This window comes from Bos mutus, chromosome X, assembly GCF_027580195.1.
Source record: "Bos mutus isolate GX-2022 chromosome X, NWIPB_WYAK_1.1, whole genome shotgun sequence".
NCBI classification, from domain to species: Eukaryota; Metazoa; Chordata; class Mammalia; order Artiodactyla; family Bovidae; genus Bos; species Bos mutus.
The window spans coordinates 130,061,167-130,086,957 of NC_091646.1; the positions used below are offsets into that span (position 1 = coordinate 130,061,167).

General features: G+C 51.2%; 1 protein-coding gene across 4 annotated transcripts in view; it reads left to right on the forward strand.

Annotated features, from left to right (window-relative positions):
- Positions 1-25,791, forward strand: part of LOC102285105 (transducin beta like 1 X-linked) — a 252,846-nt gene that overhangs the window by 217,652 nt on the left and 9,403 nt on the right. For all 4 annotated transcript variants that reach the window (XM_070366068.1, XM_070366070.1, XM_070366069.1 and 1 more), the window contains 8 exons: positions 4,078-4,223; positions 9,295-9,559; positions 13,160-13,292; positions 13,939-14,080; positions 15,580-15,643; positions 15,778-15,875; positions 18,253-18,313; positions 23,863-23,984. In XM_070366068.1, the coding sequence (XP_070222169.1) occupies positions 4,078-4,223; positions 9,295-9,559; positions 13,160-13,292; positions 13,939-14,080; positions 15,580-15,643; positions 15,778-15,875; positions 18,253-18,313; positions 23,863-23,984 (1,031 nt within the window). The remainder of the gene's footprint in view (positions 1-4,077; positions 4,224-9,294; positions 9,560-13,159; positions 13,293-13,938; positions 14,081-15,579; positions 15,644-15,777; positions 15,876-18,252; positions 18,314-23,862; positions 23,985-25,791) is intronic.

A 25,791-nucleotide genomic window follows, 5' to 3' on the forward strand; every position in this document is an offset into this window, starting at 1 on the left:
CACCTGGTGTGTAATGAGACGTCCCTGTTGGTGCCGTGGTTAGAACTCCACACCTCCCCTGCCAAGGCCATGGATTCGGTCCCTGGTTTGGGAACTAAGATCATGCAGGGCAGCAAAAAAAAAAAAAAAAACCCCAAACAAAAAACAAGCATCTAGTGTGTAGAGATCATAGATGCTGCTAAATCTTGTAACACCTAGGACATAGCACTCCTCACAACAAAGAACAGTTTGGTTCACATGTGACGGTTGAGAAACCTTCCTGAGGAGTGCTTCATCGGGGACGCCTCTTACTAAGTAGTGGGCAGGTCTCCGAGCTTCAGCGGCTGCCCCAGTGCACAGCAACGGCACTCACACTGAGCTGTCACCTGGATCGGCCATCCAGGTGCCACCAAGCTCTCTATTCTGCCCCTGTTCACCAACTTGCACGCCTGCCACTGAGCCAGTCCCAAGCGTTTCCGTCTCTACCCGCTGATAGTCCGTTCTTTGTTTCCACGTCTTGTTGGGTGGAAGGAGAGGTGTGCTGAAAGCTGAGCACGCTTAAGGCACAGAAGCTATAGGACCGGCAAACTGCAAGTGAATGTGCTCAGTAGCCCTGGAGTCCGATTGGGAGGGGTGGGCGCAGATGGTGGTGGAGGCTGGGCCACCCTACAGGTAGCGTCCTTCCCAGAGATGGCAGATTTCCAAGGTGACTGCAGACTGAATTTTGCAAGCCTCCCCTCAATACGTTTAAATGTAACCCTGGTCCATAGAGTCAAAGCCACGGTTTTTCCCGTAGTCGTGTATGGATATGAGAGTTGGACCATAAAGAAGGCTGAGCACAGAAGAACTGATGCTTTTGAACTGTGGTGTTGGAGACGACTCTTGAGAGTCCCTTGGATGGCAAGGGGATCCATCCCGTCCATCCTGAAGAAAATCAACCCTGAGTATTCGCTGGAAGGACTGATGCTGAAACTCCAATATTTTGGCCACTTGATGTGAAGAACTGACTCATTGGAAAAGACCTTGTTGCTGGGAAAGATTGAGGGCAGGAGGAGAAGCAGGCAACAGTGGATGAGATGGTGGATGGCATCACTAACTCAGTGGACGTGAGTTTAAGCAAACTCTGGGAGATGGTGAAGGACAGAGGAGTCTGGTGTGCAGCGGTCCTTGGGTTCGCAGAGTCAGACACAAATGAGCAACTGAACAACTATCCCCAGTTAATATTTGGAAGTTCAGTCTTTAGGTGTTGATCAGGTCCTGAGGATGGGCCTTCGTGAATGCAATTAGTGCCCTTGTAAGAGGCCCCACAGAGCTTTCTTGCTCCTGAGGTTACGGGAAAAACGTAGTCATGTGTCTGGTCCATAAAGTGGTTCTCAGCAGACATTGAACGTGCCAGTGCCTTGATTTTGGAGTTTAGCCTCCAGAACTGTGGGAAATAAATGTCTGTGGCTCACACCACGCAGGCTGTGGGATTTTCTTACAGCAGCTGGAACGGACAAAGACATACACCGGAAGTGTGACCTCTCTCTGACTGCTGCTCCGTCAGTTGCTGAGATGTTATTTGTTGGGGGCCCTGGCCATAGCCCACGCTATGCCCTGGGGGAATGCTCTGCAGAAGGTTCCAGGTGGAATTTTGTGGTGGGCTGAGAGACGGGTGTCCAGCCACAAGCTTGGAGCTAGTGCGTGGCCTGTGTCAGACCCCAAGGGTGATCTCGGGACCTGATTCCTAAAAAGAAGAGAAGGGTACAAGGGAGAGACTGCACACGGTCCTGTGCGTGCTTAGTCGTTTAGTCATGTCCGACTCTTTGCGACCCCCACGGCTCCTATGTCCGTGGAGATTCTCCAGGCAAGAATACTGGAGTGGGTTGCCATTCCCTTCTCCAGGGAATGTTCCCAACCCAGGGATCGAACCCAGGTCCTCCCACATTGCAGGCAGATTCTTTCACCATCTGAGCCAGCAGGGAGGGAAGGTGGTGGTGGGAAGGCTTACATGAATTAGGAACCGTTCTTCAATTAGAAGCAAGACCTGGTCAGCTGTGGGCACTGTCGGGCCTGGCGGGTGGTGTCTTGTTATTACCCAGTGGGCGTAGTCCTGCTCTGGACCTTGTGACGATACCAGGAGGGAAGCAGATGACTCTCAGTCCAGCATCCTGTCCGATCTGCTGGTGGAGACACAGATAAGGAGATGGAAAAAGTCAGTGGGTCAGATGGTCACCCGGGAAGAATTCTACAAGACAGAAGCCACGGTGGACCAGAGTACGTAGGGAGTCCATGGGGTTGGGGTGTCTCTCAGCCGATGATACTCACTCTGTCCTTCTCTGTCTGCTGACCTGGGGTTTTTCTCATGCACCCTTGCCGGAAACTGGATGAGAGAGCTTGGAGGTTAAGGCTCTGTGTGTGGTGGCGGAGATGCAGAGAATAAGGTCTTTGGTGAAGACAGGGCTGGATGTTTCTGTTGTGGCAGCAGTGGTTAGGGCAAAGGAGGGCCAGAGAGAGAACAAGTCAGAAGGAAAAACAGAAGGCCGATTTGCAAAGGGCCTTCCTCTGCTCATGCCCTTCCAACAACAGGAGCACAGGGACCCTGTGTTGGAGACAGAGCCTCCAAGGTGCTGTCCTGCAGTTTCATGTAGGTGGTTCCGGCTTGTAAAGAAATAACACGGGAAGTCAGTAGCAGGCTCTGCAGTATTACTCTGGAAATAAATATGAATCAAGTGCCTATTGCATATATTCTTAATAATCAGGCCATGAGGAGGAGGAGTGGAGGAAGAGAAACGGCTCTCCTTGCGTGGAGTAACATTGCCATCTTGCTGGCTGTTCTGTATATTGCAGAGGCTGGCTGTATTTGTTGACCCGGATGGAGGCTGGGGGACCTGGGGGCGGGCAGCCCATCATCCGGCTGATGAAGGGGGTGTCCTAGGAAAGTGAGGTGGGGAGGCAGTGTGCAGGTTCCCCCATGAGACTCCCCTCCCCAACCCCTCTACCCACCCCAGCACATAGGATGAGCCAGTCTTGATGGCAAGATGTTCATAAGTGATGGAGGTGGGGTGCCCGGGACCCCCCAACAGGTGACAGAGCAGAAAGGAAACTTATGCCTCAGACCATTCCCTCCCCAACCCGAAGGCCCCCAAAAACCTCCTTCCTGGCCCGGCAGCCTCCTGCATTGACACGGCCTCGTTTGTTACAGCAGTCTCCTTTGACACACGCCTCATTTGTTCCGTGTAGTCAGCAGCCCAGTCTTTCTCCCTGCATATTTTCATCCAGGCAGCTCCGCGCACGCCTTATCTGTGACTACCTTTCACCTGCCCAGTGTTGTCAGTGGGTTCGTGCAGAGGCATTTGACGAGGGTGCTGCAGGGGCTTTGCAGGGTGTGGGGGGACCCTTCAGCCCTTAGCCAAGGGTCGGGTAGGGACATGCCCAGTTCTGTAAAGCGACTCAAGGTTACCCCGCGATGGGTACAGAACCACCTCGTGTTTCTTCCCACTGTTGGTGGTGAGCTTCATTTGCCCCGAATGCTGGGAGGGGGCTCCTGCCAGCAGACATCAGCGTGAGCTTCTGGAAGGAGCCGTGCAGGACCCAGGCACACAGAGCCTGGGATCCGACTTCTGTAACGTCTACAATGGGGCAGACTGTGACCTCTGTTTTGCTTTTATAACGCTGGAAAGGGTTGGGGATGGGGGGAGGGGGAAACTTCCCTGGCAGCCCAGTGGTTAAGACTCCTCAGCTCCTAGTGCGGGGGTGCGGTGGGGCCACGGGTTCGATCCCTGGTCCGGGAACTAAGATCCCACTCGTGGCACTTGGTAGCCAAAAAAAATTTTTTTTTTAAATAAGTTGTTTCTTTGTTTAAATAATAATAATGGCACTGGAAAGGCGCTTTCTTTTTTTTTTTTTTTTTAAACCTCTGCTTTTTTACCAGCTGTTCCATGCAGTCACACCTTGGTCTGCCGTCTGCCTCTGGGACACCGCCCACACCAGAGGCTGGGCGTCCTGTGAGCATGACCGCACCCCCCTGCCGCGTACTCGTTAGGTGCGTCTGACCCCCCAGGGGTGCCTGCTCATGGAACCCCACCCTCCCTCCCCACCTCCCGTGTGCTCCTGCAGGTTTTTCCCACTCGGCGTTCACATTCGGTATCGAGAGCCATATCAGCCAGTCCAACATCAATGGGACCCTAGTGCCGCCCGCCGCCCTCATCTCCATCCTGCAGAAGGGCCTGCAGTATGTGGAGGCCGAAATCAGCATCAACGAGGTAATGTGGGCCCTCCTCCCAAGGGTTGGGGAGGCGGGGGGTTAGGATGTGGGCCTTGCAGCACGCCCCCACCCTGGGCAGCCTGGGCACTCTGAGAAGACCTTAGCAAGGGAGTTTGCCACGGCCTCTCCCAGTGCATTACGGTCCCCTCTCCCTTTGTGCTAAATCCTTTTCTCCAGCAGGGGATCCCAGTGCTGTGATACCCAAGGAGCCAGCTCCCAAGGCCCATAGATGGTTGTGGACTGGTTGGTCACAGTGGTATTACTGAGAGAGGCAATGCCTAGGCAGGTTGATAAGAAGTCCGGAGTCCCCAAGGAGGAGGAGAAGGAGAAAGGGGTCTGGGGTTCTCAAGGTGAAGATAGGGGCCTGAAATTCTCAAGGAAGAGGAAAGGACAAACATCTTTTTTTTTTTTCCCCCTTGACATTCCTTAAGTCTTAGTCACACAAAATGGTTTTTTGTTTGTTTGTTTGTTTGTTTAAGCCTGAACTCATGAGTACATAAACAGCTCACTTTAAACTCTGTCCTAAGGATTATATGACAACAGTGTATCTCCTGCTTGAGGACACTTTCTCCTTCCTGAAAACCTTCTGGCTAATGCTGTTATCTTACAATGTAAATTATGTGAGTTGGTCTGGTAAAGTTTTCACAAACTTGAGACATTCTTTTGATTTATTGTAATAATTAATGAGAAAGGATATAGCTCCCTTGCTTACCCTGGTAACACTCCATCTAGTCAAGGCTATGGTTTTCCCAGTGGTCATGTATGGATGTGAGTTGGACTTATCAAGAAAGCTGAGCACCGAAGAATGGATAGTTTTGAACTGTGGAGTTGGAGAAGACTCTTGAGAGTCCCTTGGACTACAAGGAGATCCAGCCAGTCCATCCTAAAGGAGATCAGTCCTGGGTGTTCATTGGACAGACTGCTGTTGAATCTAAAACTCCAATACTGTGGCCACCTGATGCAAAGAGCTGGCTCATTGGAAAAGACTCTGATGCTGGGAAAGATTGAGGACAGGAGGAGAAGAGGACGACAGAGGATGACATGGTTGGATGGCATCACCGACTCAATGGACATGAGTTTGAGTAAACTCCTGGAGTTGCTGATGGACAGGGAGACCTGGTGTGCTGCAGTCCATGAGGTTGCAAAGAATCTGACACAATGGAGCAACTGAACTCAACGCTAGTGAGGGTCACACTCTTCGTCCCCCTTCTGATATCTGTGTCAGAAGCCTTCTCTGTCCCATTTTATACTTTAATAAAACTTCTGCTACACAAAAGCTCTTCAGTGATCAACCCTGGTCCCTGGCCCCAAGCTAAATCTTCTTTGGAGATCAAGAATCTGACACCGTTCACCGTAAAGCGGTCATCATGATGCATTGAAAAGGATGCTGATTTATACGGTCGTCTCTCAGAATCCACAGGGGGTGCTCAGGTCCCACAGTCAGCCCTTCTGTATCTGCGGATTCCGCCCACCATGGAGGGCAAACAGTGGGAAACGTGCTGAAACACGTCCATCTGCGTGTAGTGGACCCTGGGAGGTCAGACCCGCCTCGTTCAAGGCTCAGCCCTGCCTCACGATGGGCATGGGCCAGCCTCGGGCACGGAAATGACCCTTCCTCCTGGATGTCTCTCAGCAGTTCGGTGGAAGAGGGACCCTGTGAGTCATTTCACTAGAGTCTGTGTTTTACTGGAACCTGAGTGAGGCCACTCCCAGAAGATCGAAGCGGAGGGATGAGTACTGTTGAGTTCAAGAGGGTTATTTCAAGCGATGGCTTTGTTAGAGCTCTCACTGCACAGCTGCTTCCGGGAGGTTGGGACCAGACGTGTACATTTAAGTTGCTCCCGATTTGCTTAAATACCCTCCCTCTTTATAGATCAGGGTATGTGCATATCGGGGCCAATTTTATAGCAGTTTTTAAGTGGGTTATTGTAACCTTTTTTAAAAGTCAGCATTCCGAAAACTAAGATCATGACATCTGGTCCCATCACCTCATGGCAAATAGATGGGGAAACAATGGAAACAGTGAGAAACTTTATTTTGGGGGGCTCCAAAATCACTGCAGATGGTGACTGCAGTCATGAAATTAAAAGGTGCTTGTTGCTCCTTGGAAGAAAAGCTATGACCAACCCAGAAAGCGTATTAAAAAGCAGAGACAAAGGTTTGTCAACAAAGGTTCGTCTAGTCAAAGCTATGGATTTTCCAGTAGTCATGTATGGATGTGACAGTTCGACCATAAGGAAAGTTGAGCACCAAAGAATTGATGCTTTTGAGCTGTGGTGTTGGAGAAGATTCTTGAGAGTCCCTTGGACTGCAAGGAGATCCAACCAGTCCATCCTAAAGGATATCAGTCCTGGGTGTTTATTGGAATGACTGATGCTGAAGTTGGATCTCCAGTACTTTCGCCACCTGATGCGAAGAGCTTACTCATTTATAAAGACACTGATGCTGGGAAAGACGGAAGGCAGGAGGAGAAGGGGACGGCAGAGGATGAGATGGCTAGATGGCATCACTGACTCAATGGACATGAGTTTGAGTGAACTCCGGGAGTTGGTGATGGACAGGGAAGCCTGGCGTGCTGTATTCTAGGGGGTCGCAAAGAGCTAGACACAACTGAGCAACTGAACTGAACTGAAGCCTTTTAAAGATAAAGGGTGAGGGGTCAAGACAGCTCCCCTTCCCACCTGCTTTGCTTCCGTCTGGGGACTGTCCTCTGAGGATCCCGGGGCCTCCTGTGACGTCCGGGTCTTCCCGGAGTCTCAGTCTGACTCCCTCTGATTGTAACTGCACTTACCACCCTTTCTCTTTCGTCCTGCCTCTGTTTACCCACACCCCACCTCCATCCAGCACACTGCTGTGCCCCAAGTCCCCGTTTTCTGTTCCAACGCATCCAGCACAGCTGACCCCGTTCAGTGGCCATGCGCCCCCTCCCCTTCACTACCAGAAGTCCGCTCCCACGATCACCCCACCCTCGAGCCCATCTCCCTGCACCCTTCCACGCTTTCCTCCGCCTGCTCTTCCCCTTTCTCATCCTTGCAGGCCTGTCTTTTCTTTGTAGCATTTACCTCCACTTTCCCTTAAGCTTTTACAATCACAGAAGTAGTGTATCTCACATTCTCTCACATGCGTTCCTCTGTCGTTTTCCAAAACCCCGCATCTCAGAGAACACCTGGCTGTCTGCGGATACTGTAGGCGTTCCTGCCCAACAGCAGGCAATCTCCTCTTTCCTTTTCAGACATCGGGGTGCCCGGGATCTTCTGCTGGCAACGTGACCCCATCTAAGTCTCTTTTATTTTTTCCCACAAAACACATGTGGGGATAGGAGTACAGGACCCCAGCTCTCAGATTATGCGATGCTGTGATTGGATTTCTCTGCGCACACACAGATACACACAAACGCACATACGCATAACAGATATGTATACAGACACACATACCCACACAGGCACACATACAGACACATATCCACATCCACACACACACACATATACATGGGCACACACACACACACATATGGGCTTCCCTTGTAAAGGCAAAGAATTTTCAGCTGGTAAAGAATCCGCCTGCAATGCAGGAGACCCAGGTTTGATTCCTGGGTCAGGAAGATCCCCTGGAGAAGGGATAGGTTACCCACTCCAGTATTCTTGGGCTTCCCTGGTGGCTCAGATAGTAAAGCATCCACCTGCAATGCAGGGGACCTGGGTTTGATCGTGGGCTTCGGCAGATCCCCTCGAGAGGGGAACAGCTACCCACTCCAGCATTCTGGCCTGGAGCAGGGGTTGCAAAAGTCAGACATGACTGAGTGACTTTCACACACACATACACACACACATATCCACACACACACACCCAGTTTCCACGGCTTTCATTTCCATACCTTCTCTCCCTTGTCAATTCAAAGTCCAACATCGCCTAGAGGAGACTGCAAGGTCGTCTCATTGATCACTTAGCTTTCCGGTTGTTACGAGTGAGACGGTGTGCGTTTAGAGTTTAGGCAAGGAAGCGTTTTATTACTCTGCGCAGTTGCTACCTTTTGCAAAATCGTCATGCGTCTGGGGCATGAATATGCAAAGAAGGAAGGTGATGTAGAAGCCGTCTGGCCAGCCGGTCAACACTGGCCACTCCATGGGCATAATCAGGGGATGAGGGTGGCTTCTTTTTGCCACGTTCTACATTGTTTTCTGTTCCCTAATTTTCAAATACCGTGTAGTATCCGGTAGTCGGCTGGGGTGCTGTTTCATTCGAGTACTGTGTAGGTGGTACGTACGTCCTTCAGTTCTTCCTGATTTATGAGGGAAAACGGTCTAAAACCTGTCTGAACATCTAGCAGGCACAGCGAGAGGCCTGGAGTTTCTTGTGACTCTAATAATCAGAGCACCTTCTCAGGAAAGGACTCTCTTACTCCCTCCTGTGTTTTCTAAAAGGGTAGGAGATTTTTTTTTTCCTCATCCCTGATGGAAACTAGGAAACTGAGAGGAAGCCGAGGAAATAGGCGTGGTAACTCAGCGGTGCCGTTGTTAGCAATATCGTGGCTGCATTTGTCTGCATCCTGAGTCCCCGGAAGTCACTTCACATGGCAGAACATGCGTTTGATAATGTCAGATGGAACATACGCTATGAGTCAGAGCCTGATTGTTGGGGGTGGGGGGGCGCAGGACTTTCCAGCTTGAGCCAGAGACTTCTCAGAGCGGAGGGGGCATCCTGTGCACTTCAGGATGTTGGGTGGCATCTCTGGTCCCTCCCCACTACATGCCAGCTGCACCCCCCCGCAGTCATGACCACCAGACACGCCTCCAGATTTTCCCAGATGCCCCCCTGCCCTGAGGAGCACGATCGCCCCCTTCCATTGAGACCACTGCAGCCCTCCGGTCGTGATGGGAAATAGGAGGCTTGGGGTGACCCCCTCACGTCTGGGTTCATGTTGTTATTGACCGAGTGCTGGGTGTCTATGGGCCACCCCTTCCCAGTCCCAGCCCCCCACGCCTCCCCGGGGCCCCAGGCACCTGCGTTTCCAACCCAGGAGACGCCCAGCCGGAGCTGACCCACCCCCCTCCCCGGGGCTCTGTCCGCAGGACGGCACGGTGTTCGACGGCCGCCCCATCGAGTCCCTGTCCCTGATCGACGCAGTGATGCCGGACGTGGTGCAGACGCGGCAGCAGGCCTTCCGGGAGAAGCTGGCCCAGCAGCAGGCGGCCGCGGCCGCAGCAGCCGCAGCGGCGGCAGCAGCCGCAGCAGCAGCGGCCACGACAGCAGCACCTGCGGCTGCTTCCCAGCAAAACCCACCAAAGAACGGGGAGGCCACAGTCAACGGGGAGGAGAACGGAGCACACGCCATCAGTGAGTGTGGGATGCCTGGTCCCAGCGGGCTTCTCTAGTGTCCTCTGACTCTGGCTGGGTCCGCTGGACGGTGCCCTGCAGGCCTTGGCTAGCGTTTGCTTACTCTGCACCCAGGAGGCCTTCTTGCTCCAATTTTCCCATCGAAGTCCTTAGACGTGGTTGGTTTGTTTAATTGGAGAATAATTAACGTGCAGTATCGTGTTGGTTTCCACCATCCATGAACACCAGCGTCTGCATAGGTATACATAGGTCCCCTGCCGTCCATCAACACGAAGCAGCCATAGGTATACACGTGATAAATATGTCCCCTCCCTCTTGAAGCTCCGTCCCAGCCCATCTCCTCCCTAGGTTGTTAACAGAGCTCCCTGCATCACAACAGCATATTCCCATGCGTGTGTGTGCACAAAGTCGCTTCCGTCACTTCCGCCTCTTCTGCGACTCCTGTGGGCTTTCGCCTGCCAGGCTCTTCTGTCCACGGGCTTCTCCAGGCAACAGTAGTGGAACGGGTCGCCGTTTCCTCCGCCCAGGGGCTCTTCCCAAGCCAGGGATCGAGCCCCCGTCTCTTGCGTGGGCAGGCGGGTTCTTTACCATGAGCGCCACGTGGGAAGCCCCAGCACGTTCCCGCTGGCTGTCTAAATGTATACGTGGTACCGATGATGTGACTCTTTAATACCTGCACATCCTCTGCTGTAGGAGTTCTGCTGCTTTGACAGCTCACTGGGTGTAAAGGTAGTCGTGTTGCCGTGTGAACACCGCCCGGCTCAGAAGGGTCTCATCTCTGGAGGCGCCCTGCACTGTCCTGCCCTGCAGACAGATTCTGACATGACACTCAGAGCCCATGGTCACTGAGAGGTTACCAGGCCCACATAGCGAATGCCGACTTATGTGGCTGGTTGCAGCAGTGTTCTTGTTAACTAATGCCCAAAAGTGTGTGCGAAATGAGGCAGAGAGCTCTTTGCAACCTCATGAACTGTAGCCCGCCAGGCTCCTCTGTCCATTGAATGCCCCAGGCAAGAGCACTGGAGCAAGCCACTTCCTTCTCCAGGGGATTTTCCCAACCCAGGGATCGGACCTGCGTCTCCTGCATTGGTAGGCAGATTCTTTACCATCCGAGCCGCCAGGGAAGGCCAGAGAACCTCCTGCTTACAAATTCAGAGACAGCTTCAAGGAAGTTCTACGTTCAGAGTGTGTGTGTATGTACATGCATGTAAGTCTCTGCCAGTGAGTGTGTCTTCTTCCCTATTTTGAACGCCCCTTCCCTCTGAAGTGCTGTGCACACCCGAGGGGGAAGATTGTCATCTCCGGGCCGAGGCCTCTCCCCACTGGAGTCGGGACACGGCTCTACCACTGGGCAGAGAGAAGGGCCAGGCTGCCATGCAGGATGGCTTCAAGACTGTCTGTGCAGTGTCGAATCAAATGACCTCCCATCAGCAGGCCCCATAATCATTGTTCACAAGGTTCGCAAGGACAGGGTCCCAGGAAAGGAGAAGAAAAGATAACGTGGCTTGTGCCTGCACGTCATTCGTGGGTGTGCCCAGTCACATGGGGTCTCTCCGTCAAGGTGCTAAAAGTAAAACAGGAAGAAGGTGAACATCCTCGTTTGCTTCAGCTACAGCCCAGAAGGTGAACGTCCCCGTTTTCTTCACCTTCCACCCCAGAAAGGAAGCGTAATTGGTGAGGCTTGAGAAATCTACGTACCTACTGCTGTTACAGAAATCTTGCAAACTTTTTAAACTCCACCGTTTCTTTCAATCTAAAACGCCAAGGGAGCGTAGCCACGTGGAGACAGGTGCATACCTCAAGCTGCGCTGGAAGCTCCCAGCTCCTCCTTCGTTTGAGGGGGCCTCTGCAATGGGGTTACTTTCCACCTGAGGGCTGGCCACCGGCCTCCCCCCGCAACACACATACACACGCATGCAGTGTCCACTGTTTTCCAACTTCTACTCTGTCCCACCTGCTCTTATTAAAAGGCGGCTTCAGCGAGACTTACAGCGTCTGAAGTTAGACTTCATTCTGACCTTCAAGAACCTTCTTTCTTGTGCCACATAGAAGGGGAAAAAGTGGATCTACTTTTCAGGACTTTGCTGGGGGCTCACATGGTAAAGAATCTGCCCGCAGGGCAGGAGACCCAGGTTCCATCCCTGGGTCAGGAAGATCCCCTGGAGGAGGAAATGGCAGCCCACTCCAGTATTCCTGCCTAGGGAAATCCCATGGACAGAGGAGCCTGGCGGGCTACAGTCCATGGGGTCGCAAGGAGTCAGCATGACTGAGCGACTTAACGCTAAAGCATGATCCAGGATGAGTCTCTTCTGTGCGGCATCTACCATGACCTGTCGCCACCACCCTTTCACAACCTGGAGTCCCCATTGGGTCATCTGGGCTGTGTCTGCATGGCTTCAAAAGCCTGGAACACACTTAGCTCCAGTAAGAAAATAGCATTGGAGTCCCAAGACCATGAGGTTGTTAGCAGGCCAAGGGGTTGTGAGTGGTGAGCCTTCTGGAAGAAGGATTGCGTGTCCGTGTGGGAACTTCGTAGGTAAGGAGGTGACGCCTCAGGAAGATGTCTCATAAAATCACTTGTCCCATCAACAGAAGGAACTTTTGCTGAGGAAACTTTATATGTATCCTAATTATTCTCACTGTCGTTTGAATTGTAACTTGCATTCTAGTAGCAGTATTTGCAACTGACTTGTTCAGTTGCTAAGTTGTTCACCAGTAAAGATCTCATCTGCCAGCGCAGGAGATACTAAGAGATGCGGGTTCGATCCCTGGGTCGGGAAGATCCCCTGGAGGAGGAAACAGCAATCCACTTCAGTATTTTTGCCTGGAGAATCCCTGTGCACAGAGAAGCCGGGTCACAAAGACGCGGACGTGACATAGCGACTTAACCAGCAACAGCACAACTTAAGTTCTAGGCATATAACAAAGAGTGAGATGGCCTTTGGTGTTCAGAACTCCTAATTTCACTGTGTTGCTCTTGTTCATTCAGTGGTGTCTGACTCTTTGAGACCCCATGGGCTGTAGCACGCTGGTCTTCCCTGTCCATCACCATCTCCCGGAGTTGGCTCAGGCTCATGTCCATTGAGTCAGTGATGCTATCCAACCATCGCATCCTCTGCGTCCCCCTCTCCTCATTGACTTCTTAGGAAAATGTAACAAAATAGGGGTCTTTTTACTGTAGAAATAAAAGACAGAGATCAGATCAGATCAGTCACTCAGTCGTGTCCGACTCTTTGCGACCCCGTGAATCGCAGCACGCCAGGCCTCCCTGTCCATCACCAACTCCCGGAGTTCACTAAGACAGGGAAGAAAGCTTCAAATTCTGCTCAAGAGACAGCTGTCTGTTTGTGTCCAGTCTCATTCCCATTGTTATTACCTATGAGCCTGGCCCTAGTTACAAAGAATAAACACCAGTTTTTAATTCCCCTATCAAATTTGGAGACTGTGAAGACTTCACAGAAGCCATCACCTGGTTACAATTGTCACAAGTGACCTGGCAGTGCAGCGGAGGAAGTTATCTGTCAAGCTTACACGCTCTGAGGACGGATGGGTTTCTTCCATGTCAGTGAGACACGTGTCCTGTCCTGTTCCCCGCGACAGATAATCACTCGAAACCAATGGAAATAGATGGAGACGTGGAGATCCCGCCCAGCAAAGCCACCGTCCTTCGGGGCCACGAGTCCGAGGTGTTCATTTGTGCCTGGAACCCTGTCAGTGACCTCTTGGCTTCGGGGTAAGGGGTCAGGCCGGGGGTGCCCGGGGTCCAGATATCCGAGTCCTCCAGGATCAGGTTGGGGGGTTCCTGGGGTCCAGGTGTCCAAGTCATCCAGGGTCAGGCTTGGGGGTGCCCAGGGTCCAGGTTTCTGAGCCCTCCAGGGTCAGGTTGGGGGTTGCCCAGGGTCCAGGTATCCGAGTCCTCCAGGGTCAGGTTGGGGGGTGCCCAGGGTCCAAGTGTCCGAGTCCTCCAGGGTCACATGGAGGGTGCCCACGTTCCAGGGGTCCGAGTCCTCCAGGATCAGATTGGGGGGTGCCCGGGGTCCAGGTGTCCGAGTCCTTCCTCCTGGGATAGACACTCCCTTTCTACGTCATGTGTGAAATCTTCTCAGAGCATACAGAGCAGGGCTTTGAGCAGGGTGGAACCCTTGGGGTGTCTAAGCCTGTGCAAAAGTCCGTATTCAGCTGTTTTCTCAGCTGTGTGGAAAGCTATGCACAGACATTTAAAATGATTAGGGCACCTAAGAGTGGAGAGAGAAAACCACGGTGATTTTTTTTTTTGGAGCGACATTAAAAAGATAGAGACCCAGCCAGGCGACAAGCAACAGTGGGAGTTGCTTGCTCTGGGCCCGGAAGCTTGAGGGCCGGCTGTGTTCCTTGCGCAGGTCCGGAGACTCGACCGCCAGGATATGGAACCTGAATGAAAACAGCAACGGGGGCTCCACGCAGCTGGTGCTGAGGCACTGTATCCGGGAGGGGGGCCACGACGTCCCCAGTAACAAAGACGTCACCTCGCTGGACTGGAACGTAAGCTGCCTCCCTCCCGGACGCCGTCGGGGACACCTGTGCAGTCCCCGCGACCTCGGTGACGGCTTGTGGTGTTGGGCGGAGCTGGGGCGGACCCCAGGAAGGGGACGGGATTGTGGGTCAGCCCACCCGGGGGTCCGGGCCGACCGCCAGCCGGATGGTGTTCAGTAAGCTGCACGTCGGCGGCAGGAAGAGTCTGGCGGCTTTATCAGGAAGCCTGTTATGTGGGGATACCCTGAGGTGTGCCCAGGGAGATGCGAACTTCCCACCCGACCCTCAGCATCTGTGCCCGGACACACACACAGCTCTCCAGCATCTTTTCACTTTCTCTTTATCACGTTCTTTTTTTCTTTTTGGACTATACAGTTTATTTTTTATTTTTTTCTGTTTTTGATATTATTTTATTAATTTATTTTAATTGGGGACTAATTACTTTACAATATTATAGTGGTTTTTGCCATACTTGACATGAATCCGCCACAGGTATACACATGTTCCCCATCCTGAACCCACCTCCCTCCCCATCCCATCCCTCTGGGTCATCGCAGTGCACCAGCCCCGAGCACCCTGCCTCATGCATCGAACCTGGACTGGCGATCTGTTTCACATATGATAATATACATGTTTCAATGCTATTCTCTCAGATCATCCCACCCTCGCCTTCTCCCACAGAGTCCAGAAGACTATTCTGTACATCTGTGTCTCTTTTGCTGTCTCGCATACATGGTTATCATTACCATCTTTCTAAATTCCATATATATGCATTAGTATACTGTATTGGTGTTTTTCTTTCTGACTTGCTTCACTCTGTATAATAGGCCCCAGTTTCATCCACCTCATTAGAACTGATTCAAATGCATTCTTTTTAATGGCTGAGTAATATTCCAGTGTGTATATGTTCCACTGCTTTCTTATCCATTCATCTGCTGATGGACATCTAGGTTGCTTCCATGTCCTGGCTATTTATTATAAACAGTGCTGCGATGAACATTGGGGTACACATGTCTCTTTCAGTTCTGGTTTCCTCGGTGTGTATGCCCAGCGGTGGGATTGCTGGGTCGTATGGCAGTTCTAGTTCCAGTTTTTTAAGGAATCTCCACACTGTTCTCCGTAGTGGCTGTGCTAGTTTGCATTCCCACCAATGGCTTATCACGTTCCTGGATGTCCTGTCATTTCATCACAAACTCTTTTCTTGTCAGAGTATCTGCAGCTATTTCAAAGCTCGTCAAGGTCTCCCGAAGTCACTCAGTAACTTTTCGTACGGTGTCTTTTATTGGTGTCGTCATTGGTGACGGGGTGCGGTGTGTTTTCCTCGCCCCCTGGCCTTGTGATGATTTTTGGGGAAGGAAGCCTGGGACTTCCCCTGGTGGCCCAGAGGTCAGGGGTCTGCAGCTCTGTTTCAGGGGCCGTGAGTTTGACCGACCCCTGCTCGGGGAATGGAGGCCCTGCCTGCAGGCTGTAATAAATAGTTTGTGTTGGTGTGTGTTTCTGGCCCACAGAGTGACGGGACACTGCTGGCTACGGGTTCCTATGATGGTTTTGCAAGAATATGGACAGAGGATGGTAAGTCCTCCTGGCCCCGCCTCCCTCGCGTCAGGGTTGGAAGAGGGGGTACTTTCAGTTGCCATCATCTGGGGTATAGACCGAGCGTGTCTCAGAAGTCACCCTGATTTCTCTCTTTGTTTTTAACCTACCAGGTAACCTGGCCAGCACCTTAGGCCAACATAAAGGCCCCATCTTCGCCTTGAAGTGGAACAAGAAGGGCAATTACATTTTGAGTGCTGGAGTAGACAAAGTGAGTGAGAGCGTGAGATACCTTGCTTTTTTCAGCTATGTTTAATCTCTCGGGAAACATCACGGTTTCTTTGAATTCTGGAAATTCTACCTCCCCCTTAAGAAATCAAAGGGGCCTTGTTTGGAGGTTTTGTGAGCTTCTGTGGTTTTGATCTTCTGGAATTCTAGAACCTCTGAGTGAGAGACTGTCTACCATGATGAATCAACTGTGGCAGGAATAATAACAGTGTTCTTGAAAATGATATCTTCTCAGGGATGAAATTTAAGTTAGGGATACTGGCTTTGGCCCTCGGTGCGTGCTTAACCCAGAGTGGCTAACCTGTATTTCTGATCCATAAAAGCTTTTGGATAAGTCATGTTTACTTTTGTCCAGTGTGTGTTTAAGGTAACACATAGTAAGTTGTGAGGTCCTTGGGATCGCAAATGAGTCAGGCACGACTGAGTGACTGAACTGAACTGATAGTAAGTTGTTACAACAACTGATGTGGTATGTGAAGTTGTGTCAGAATTGTGAAAGTGTTTATATATTCTCTGCCATGCCAGACTTGTGACTGGCTCAGTTAAGAAAAAAGAGTTCAGTTCAGTTGCTCAGTCGTGTCCGACTCTTTGCGACCCCATGGACTACAGCGCGCCAGGCCTCCCTGTCCATCACCAACTCCCGGAGTTTATTCAGACTCATGTCCATCGAGTCGGTGATGCCATCCAACCACCTCATCCTTGGTCGTCCCCTTCTCCTCCTGCCTTCAATCTTTCCCAGCATCAGGGTCTTTTCAAATGAGTCAGCTCTTCGCATCGGGGGGCCAAAGGATTGGAGTCTCAGCCTCAACATCAGTCCTTCCAATGAACACTCAGGACCAATCTCCATCAAAAAAAAAATCTCTGGGACTTCCCTGGCAGTCCAGTGGTTAGGACTTGGCGCTTTCCCTGCTCGGGGCCCAGGTTCAGTACCCGGTCAGGGAACTAAAATGCTATAAACCACACAGTGGAGCGGGGGATAAAAATGTTAATTGGTCTAGAGCTTCCCAGGTGGAGCTAGTGGTAAAGAACCCGCCTGCCAATGCACGAGACTTATAAATAAGAGACGCAGGTTCCATCCCTGGATGGGGAGAATCCCCTGGAAGAAGGCATGGCAACCCACTCCAGTGTTCTTGCCTGGAGAATCCCACAGACAGAGGAGCCTGATGGACTTACAGTCCCTGGGGTCACAGAGGGTCAGACACGACTGAAGCGACTTAGCACTGGAGCTGGCCTGAAGTTTTTCAAACACACTCAGTGCTGTCAGTATCTCGCCAGGAACATTAGCGCTGTTGATACAAAGTAGAGCCAGTTTTTCCTAAAGGAAGATCTTTGTTAAAATGTCAATGACAGGGAGGCATCAAGTTTCCAATTTAGCTGAAAATTCCAGTTGAGAATTAATTCCAAATGTTTTGCATTGAACTGCCTCCGGCTTCTTCCCCAAGTGTCTCCCCAACACTATAATGTGTTCAGAAGCATTCGTGACTTCCTTTGTCTTCTGGGGTGGAGATCTTTTTTTTTTTTTTTTTTTTCTTCTTCTTAATATGTACAGCAATACATTAGGGCCAGACCCCAGTGGAACCCAGTTTCTCTAGCCTGTGTAGTGTCCCCACTTCACAGAGTGACGGTCAGGGGGATTTTCAAGAAATAACCATTTCTGCAGCGTTTCAGTTGGAAAATTGGTCCAAAACGGAGTTTTAGATATGCTTTGTTTGTTTGTTTGTTTTTTAATAATTTTTCAAGTTTGGGACTTCCCTGCTGGGTCCAGTGGTTAAGACTCTACACTTTCTAGTGCAGAGGGACACATGTTCGATGCATGGCTGGGATCTCACGTCTTGTGCAACCAAAAATCTCTTCATTTAAAAAGAAAAGTTTTTTTTTTAATGATAGATATTCAAGTTTGAGGATAAAGATGGGACTCCCACCAAAATTGGTAGCTTCCTGCATATCAGTTACGGCTGCTGTCGTCCGGAGGAGTATAATAACCAGACAGGCGTGGCTGAGTTCATAAGTGTGATGTCTGGGTGATTTAAGTGTGTAAGACACACCCTGGATTCCAAAGAGTGGGCGAAAAAGACACAGGCCACATGATGCGAATATATTGATTCATGTTGAAGTGACATTTTCACTGTACTGGAGTGAAATAAACTGTATATTGTGAAAATAAGTTTTACTGTTTTTTTTTTTTTTTTAATGTTTTAGTGTGCTTACTAGAAAATTTTAAGTTGAGCAGTGCTAGTTTAGAAAAAAAAGAAGGGCTCGCTGTGTTCTCATGTGTGACAAATTTTTCTGGAGATACCTTTGCGGGAGGAACCAGTAACTAAATTTTTTTTTTTTTTTTTTTTTTTTTTTGCGGAGCACAGACAACAATAATCTGGGATGCTCACACAGGAGAAGCCAAACAACAGTTTCCATTTCATTCCGGTGAGTACTTTTTTAATACTTTTTTTTTTTTAACTTTTCTTGTTTTTAATTCAAAAATAAGAATTCGGAGTCCTGAGAACGGTCTCTTAAAGTAACGGTGAATGCTCGGAAGAAGGCATGCCTCATGAGCAGTGCTGAGCATGCAAGGTGGACGTTGGGTGATGCATTGAGTGGCTGGCCCTGAGGTGATGTGTTGGTCGCCATCCGAGGGTCTCTCCTGCTGGGCAGATCCAGGTTCCTGGTGATGCTCAGAACCACAGGGCTGGCCCCCAGGACTCCCCAAGCTAGCGTGACCCACCTCGCTGCCTGGGAAGGGCTCCAAGCAGGAGGTGAGGGGTGTGGTCCTGCAGAAGCAGCCTGGGAGGAGAGGTTCCCCGAAGGGCCCTCAACATGACTGTGACAAAGGCACGCAGTCCTTCTTTCCCTCCTGGTACGGCCAGCAGGCCCCGGGAGGGTCCCCGTGCATACCTCGCCCTGCTGGAGAGGCAGGCAGCCCATGTCTTCCGTGGCTCTGCTCGGGGACTCCATGCTGCACACGTCTCTGGGGGTGCTGGGCTGGGGGTGTTTCGTACTGTTTTACTCTTAACAGCAGTGATGAAGGTGGGAGTCGCTGAGCCTTTTGTAGAATTGTGTTCTCGCTGAGCCTTTTGTAGAATTGTGTTTCCCCACCAGGAAGTGGGCAGGGCTCCAAGAGCAGGGAGCTTGGGCGCCCAACCTGTGAGCGTGTGTATGTGGGTCTGTTTGTGTGTTTCTGTGTATGTCTCTCTGTGTGGCGATGTGTATGTGTTGCGGGGGGGCGGGGTCTGTGTATGTGTCTCTCTGTAGGGGAGTCTTTATGTGTGAAGGAGGCGTCTCTGTGTGGGTGTGTGTCTCTTTGTGGAAGGGGTCTGTGTGTGGGTGTGTGTCTGTGTTTGAGTGTGTGTCTCTTTGTGGAAGTGGTCTGTGTGTGGGTGTGTGTCTGTGTGTGGGTGTGTCTTTCTCTGTGGAAGGGGTCTGTGTGTGTGTGTGTGGGTGTGGGTGTGTGTCTCTCTTTGTGGAAGGGGTTTGTGTGTGGATGTGTTTCTGTGTGTGGGAAGGGATGTATCTTTGGGGGGTCTGTGGGTGTGGGTGTCTCTCTGAAGGGGCATGTCTGTGTGGGTGCGTGTGTGTTTGTAGGTGTGTGTCTCTGTTTGTGGGTCTGTGTCTCTTGTGGGGGGGTGGTCCGTGTGTCTCTGTGCGTGCCTCTGTGTGTAGGTCTGCGTGTCTGTGTCCATGTGTGTGTTTCCATTGGGCAGAATGTGCAGAGCATTCACCGCTGTCTAGCTCCAGAACATTCCTGTCACTCCAGAAGGATACCCCTTACTCGTTAAGAACGTGCTCTCTAGTGCCCCTCTCCCAGCCCCTGACAACCCGGTCTCCATGATTTGATCCATGCGCGTCACCTCCTCTGAGCCGGCCGTCTGTGCCATGGACAGAGCAGACCGTGGCAGGTGAGCCTGCTGGATTTCTGTCGGGTTTGGCGTGAGCCCCCTTCGGGGATCGCAGCCTCATTACAGAGGATAAGAGCATCTCGAGCTCTGTTGTAGGGAAGGGACTCAGCGATGGGGCAGAACCCTGCCAGAGTTCTGATTCTTCGTGCTGAGCACCAGTGTGCTCATGTGATGGGGGCATGTCTGTAACACAGACAGCTCTGGCTTCTGATTTTTTCAGAGGGGAATATGCCCATAAGTTTCCTGTACCAGTTTTCATCCTGAGGACTCTTGTATTGAGTCTTTCAGCAGGATGTAAATTTTCCCCAGAGCATTCCCAAGGTCCCAGGCTTTCTATCCCACGGACCACGTGTCTCTTCTGCCGTCAGGGAGCTTCTCACCTGGGGTGTTGCTGCCCACGGGTCGCCCCATATCCCATTGCTGGGTTGGCTCTGGGTGCTATTTGCTCTTTCTCTATACCGTGAAGTGGTATGGTAGACACTGTCCAAGATGGAAGACAAGGGAGCGTGCTTTTCTTTAAGCTGTAGGGACAACCATCCCTCAGTGTGTGATGCGTTGATAATCAGCAGTTGCGTTGCCTCTCCAGAGGTGTTCCCCATGAAGGCTTGGTGGGGGTGCCCTCGGTCAGCAAGAAACCTTAGGCCTCAGAGCTTAACAGTGTTCCACCGCTCAGCACTGAGAAAGAACAGTTTAAAAACAAGTACAGGACCTTCCCTCGTGGCTCAGACAGTAAATAATCCGTTTCTGATACAGGAGACCCAGGTTCGATCCCTGGGTCGGGAAGATCCCCTGGAGGAGGGCGTGGCAACCCACTCATTTTCACTGATAGACTGTTGATAATACTGCCCAAGCCATGAGGGTCAAATCGTGGCTCAGACAGGACCTAACTAGTGGCTCAGATGGTAAAGAATCTGCGCGCAATTTAAGAGACCCAGGTTTGATCTCTGGGTCGGGAAGATTCCCCTGGAGAAGGAAATGGCAACCCACTCCAGTGTTCTGCCTGGAGAATCCCATGGACGGGGATCCTGGCGGGCTATTACAGTCCATGGGGTCACAAAGAGTCAGATACAACTGAGTGACTCATGAGGTGGGTAATACCCAAAGGCTTGCATAGATCTCAAAGGGCTTCTGCAGTTTGAAAAAAAAATAAAGTCAGACTCCAAGGATCACATCCTGGGTGAGATAGCATTTATATCTCAGTCCAGGGAGAGGATGGTGGGCCAACTAACATGGCCCAAGGGAGATCCTGGTGATGTGGAACACGCTTGCGGCTCTTGACCACCATGCTGGTTACATGGATCAGCCCTTGAGATCAAAGCCTATGACACTGCATACACAGCTGGGTCTGCACCCACTCACCTTCCAAGTCCAGCCAGTGCTGCAGGGCCGCGACGTGCAACCAGTGGGTGACGGATTCAGGGTAGAGCCTTCCTGTAACATCTCTGCACCTTCCCGGGATTCTGTTTGTCGTTACTGTTCAGTTGCTTACTTGTGTTCAACTCTTTGCCGCCTCATGGACTGCAGGACACCAGGCTTCCCTGTCCTTCACCATCTCCTGGAGTTTGCTCAAACCCATGTCCATCGAGTCGGTGATGCCATCCAACCATCTGTCATCCCCTTCTCCCCCTGCCTTCAATCTTTCCCAGCATCAGAGTCTTTTCCAATGAGTCAGTCCTTCCCACCAGGTGACCAGAAATATTGCAGCTTCAGCATCAGTCCTTCCAGTAAATATTCCGGGTTGATCTCCTTTAGGATGGACTGGTTGGATCTCCTGGCTGTCCAGAGGACTCTCAAGAGTCCTCCAGCACCACAGTTCCAAAGCATCAATTCTATAACCTTTTCTCAAGTAAAAGTTAAAAGGAAAAAAGCAACGTGAAGCATGACTGTGCCTAGCGCGGTGCTGATGCTCAAACGTCATTGGCCAAGTGTGAGCAGGTCACGCAGACCCCCTAGAACCGCTGAGCCCTCGTGACTGGTCGGGGGAGGGCGGGGTCCCAGCCACACAGTGCACACAGACCGACGACCCCAGTCAGCTGAGTACACAGCATCCTCTGTTCAGATGGCCGGGGCTCAGCACATATTCGCTTTTAAGGCCAGGTGCCGCTAACCATCCCCGGAACCGCGTGCCAGACTGTCACCCTTCCAGGCGTATTAATTGCTTGCCTGAAGGCAGAGGCCGGCCCGGGAAATCTGTGACTTGGCTCATGCATGCAGTGTTATAAACAAGAGCAGCTGCGGGCTCTGCTTCCACACTCCCAGGATCGTCCTGCTGACCAAGTGGATCCGGCTCCTTCATTCCACTGGGCGCCTGTGGCAAATTCAGCAGGAGCCGTGGACGTGTGCTGAACCCCCTTTTTGGGTTCTTGAGAAAGCCAGTGTTGCCTCTCCGTGAAACCCTCCGCCTGCAGGCTCTGTGAGGGGTGGTGCTAAGATTTAGAAGCTGATGGGATCTGTCCTGCAGTTCTGGAAGGCAGGAGGGTGGACGGGGTGCACCTCTGGTTTGAAGGTTAAGAACAGGGGCTTCCCTGGTGGTCCAGTGGTTAACACTCTACCTTTGCAAGGCAGGGGACTCAGGTTCGATCCCCGACCCAGGAAGATAGCGTGTGCCACGGAGCAAGTAAACACGTGCCCTACGACTCCTGACTTTGTGCTCCCCGATAAGAGAAGCTGGCTCAGTGACAAGCCCGCACACCTCAGCTAGACAGTCACCTGCATAGCAGCCAAGACCCAGCACAGCCAGAAATTGCTCAGTGGCTCAGTCGTGTCTGACTCTTTGTGACCCCATGGACTGCAGCACGCCAGGCCTCCCTGTCCATCACCGACTCCCAGAGTTTGCTCAAACTCACGTGCATTGAGTCGGTGATGCCATCCAGCCATGTCATCCTCTGTCGTCCCCTTCTCCTGCCCTCAATCTTTCCCAACATCAGGGTCTTTTCCAATGAGTCGGCTCTTTGCATCAGCTGGCCAAAGTATACATGTTAAAAAATTAATAAATATACGTTGAAGGCTAAGGTTAGAAGGGGGTTGTCGGATTTATCATATCCTGGGTGAGCTGGATTCTCGTCCCACTTCAGGGCTGACTTACGTGTAAGAAACACGTGAGACAAGGTTAGGTATTGATCAGTTGGCAAAGATCTGTGCAGAGGCTTGCAGGACTTAACCCTCCTTTTCTGTAGAAACAGGGACATATCCGGAGAGAATGAGGGTGCTGAGTCGTCTCCTGGGGACGATGGCAGAAGGGAAGCAAGCCGTCATGTCCCCCAAACCCTCACGGAGGTCTTCAAACCAGCGGCCTCTGAGAAAGGCCCAGGACGTAGACACGGTGTCCATCCTAAGGCCACATGTCTCCCCTCAGATGTTCTCGTCAACTCAGCATCTTCAAGTTGTAGAATGCAGTAACGGGTCATGGGGCATTTCTTTCAACCCTGATACCTTGAACATGGGGCTTCGCTGGTGACTCAGATGGTAAAGAATCTGCCTGCAGTGCGGAAGACCTGGGTTCCATCCCTGGATCAGGGAAGATTCCCTGGAGAAGGGAATAGCAACCCACTCCAGGATTTGTGCCTGGAGAATCCCATGGACAGAGAAGCCTGGCAGGCTGTGGTCCACGGGGTCGCAAAGAGTCAGATATAACTGAGCGAGAGACACACACACACGTTGAACATAGGCTGTGAAGTCTTTTTCCTCCGCTCTCTCCCTTCCCCACCGAAAGAAAATCCATCACCCAGCCCGGTGACGTTCCTGGGAGCAGCAAGGTGCTTCTCCCCTACCATCTCACCTGCGCCAGGGGAGCGAGTTGCTGTGTGCTCAGGGCACCGAAAGCATCACTTTGGGTGACGCGTTGGTGGGGGTCGGCTCTCTTTCTGGAGCCGTCTGGTCATCCTTGCAAATGTAAACCGCAAACCTCAGGGTCCGTGATGCACCGAGGCTGTGTGGGCACCGCGAGTCTTGCTTTAATCACATTATCAGGTTTCTCAACTCTGCTGCTGCCGCCTCTGAGTCAGCTGAGCTCTGTGCACACCTGCTCAATGCCCATGTTGTCCCCTCTCCCCCACCCCTCCGCCCTTTGCTTCTCCGAAGCCCCTGCTCTCGACGTGGACTGGCAGAACAACACTACCTTCGCCTCCTGCAGCACGGACATGTGTATTCACGTCTGCAGACTCGGCTGCGACCGCCCCGTCAAAACATTCCAGGGACACACGGTGAGTGTGAGTCCTGAGTGTGGGGCCTCGGGTTCACAAAAGGTGTGTGGGGAGCTGGGAAACCGGCTGGTCTCTGCCTAGGATTAAAAGCCTACTTACTGTGACTGCCAACTCATTCTCTTCTAGCCTCCTTGGGACTATTGAAGCTGCCTCCGGTGGTCAGTCATCCACCTGGGTTGGCAGTGGTGTTTTTGTTTTGTTTTGTTTTTCTTTTTTAATTATCTGGCATGAGCCAGGTGTTGGATTTTGCAGGAAAGACACTAAAGTAGGTATTATAAAAATGTCTGAAGACATAAAGGGGAAAAAAAAGTACGAAAATTACTTTTTTAAAGTCAGCTTTGAAATAACTAACTGGTTTTACATTGGTTTCCAGATAAATTCATTTGGCTTCCTTCTTAGATGTGATTTTTTTTCCCCCCTTGGAGAAATATAGCTGAGGGTGGCTGGCTGTGTAGGGCGTATGACTGTGCACTTTGGATCAAGGAGGAAGGAGAAAGAGAAACATGCCTGAAACCTGGGGTGCTGCTTGGTTATCCAGGGTGAATGCAAGCAGGCTTCTTGCAGAGACGACAGAGGGCTCCTTCCCCCTGCTGGAAGCTTGTGTTAGTTCAGTTCAGTTCAGTTCAGTTGGTCAGTTGTGTCCAACTCTTTGCAACCCCATGGACTGCAGCACGCCAGGCCTCCCTGCCCATCACCAACTCCTGGAGCTGCTCAAACTCATGTCCATTGACCCAGTGATGCCATCTAACCATCTCATCCTCTGTCATCCCCTTCTCCCGCCTTCAATCTTTCCCAGCATCAGGGTCTTCTCCAGTGAGTCAGTTCTTTGCATCAGGTGGCCAAAGTTTTGGAGTTTCAGCTTCAGCATCAGTCGTTCCAATGAATATTCAGGACTGATCTCCCTTAGGGTGTACTGGTTGGATCTTCTTGCAGTCCAAGGAACTCTCAAGAGTCTTCTCCAACACCACAGTTCAAAAGCATCAGTTCTTTGGTGCTCAGCTTTCTTTATAGTCCAGCTCTCACATCCATACATGACCACAGGAAAAACCATAGCTTTGACTAGACGGACCTTTGTTGGCAAAGTAATGTCTGCACTTTTTAATATGCTGTCTAGGTTGGTCATAACTTTCCTTCCAAGGAGTAAGCGTCTTTTAATTTCATGGCTGCAGTCACCATCTGCAGTGATTTTGGAGCCCCAAAAAATAGAGTCTGCCACTGTTTCCCTCCCCATCTATTTGCCATGAAGTGATGGGACCGAATGCCATGATCTTAGTTTTCTGAATGTTGAAGCCAACTTTTTCACTCTCCACTTTCACTTTCATCAAAAGGCTCTTTAGTTCTTCTTCGCTTTCTGCCATAAGGATGGTGTCATCTGCATATCTGAGGTTACTGATATTTCTCCTGGCCATCTTGATTCCAGCTTGTGCTTCTTCCAGCCCGGAGTTCCTCATGATGTACTCTGCATATAAGTTAAATAAGCAGGGTGACAATATCAGCCTTGACGTACTCTTTCCCTGTTTATTACAAATCTGTTATTCCATGTCCAGTTCTAAATGTTGCTTCCTGACCTGCATACAGATTTCTCCAGAGGTAGGTCAGGTGGTCTGGTATTCCTATCTCTTAAGAATTTTCCAGAGTTTGTTGTGGTCCACATAGTCAAAGGCTTTGGCATAGTCAATAAAGTAAGTAGATATTTTTCTGGAACTCTCTTGATTTTTTGATGATCCAACAGATGTTGGCCATTTGATCTCTGGTTCCTCTGCCTTTTCTAAATCCAGCTTAAACATCTGGAAGTTCACGGTTCATG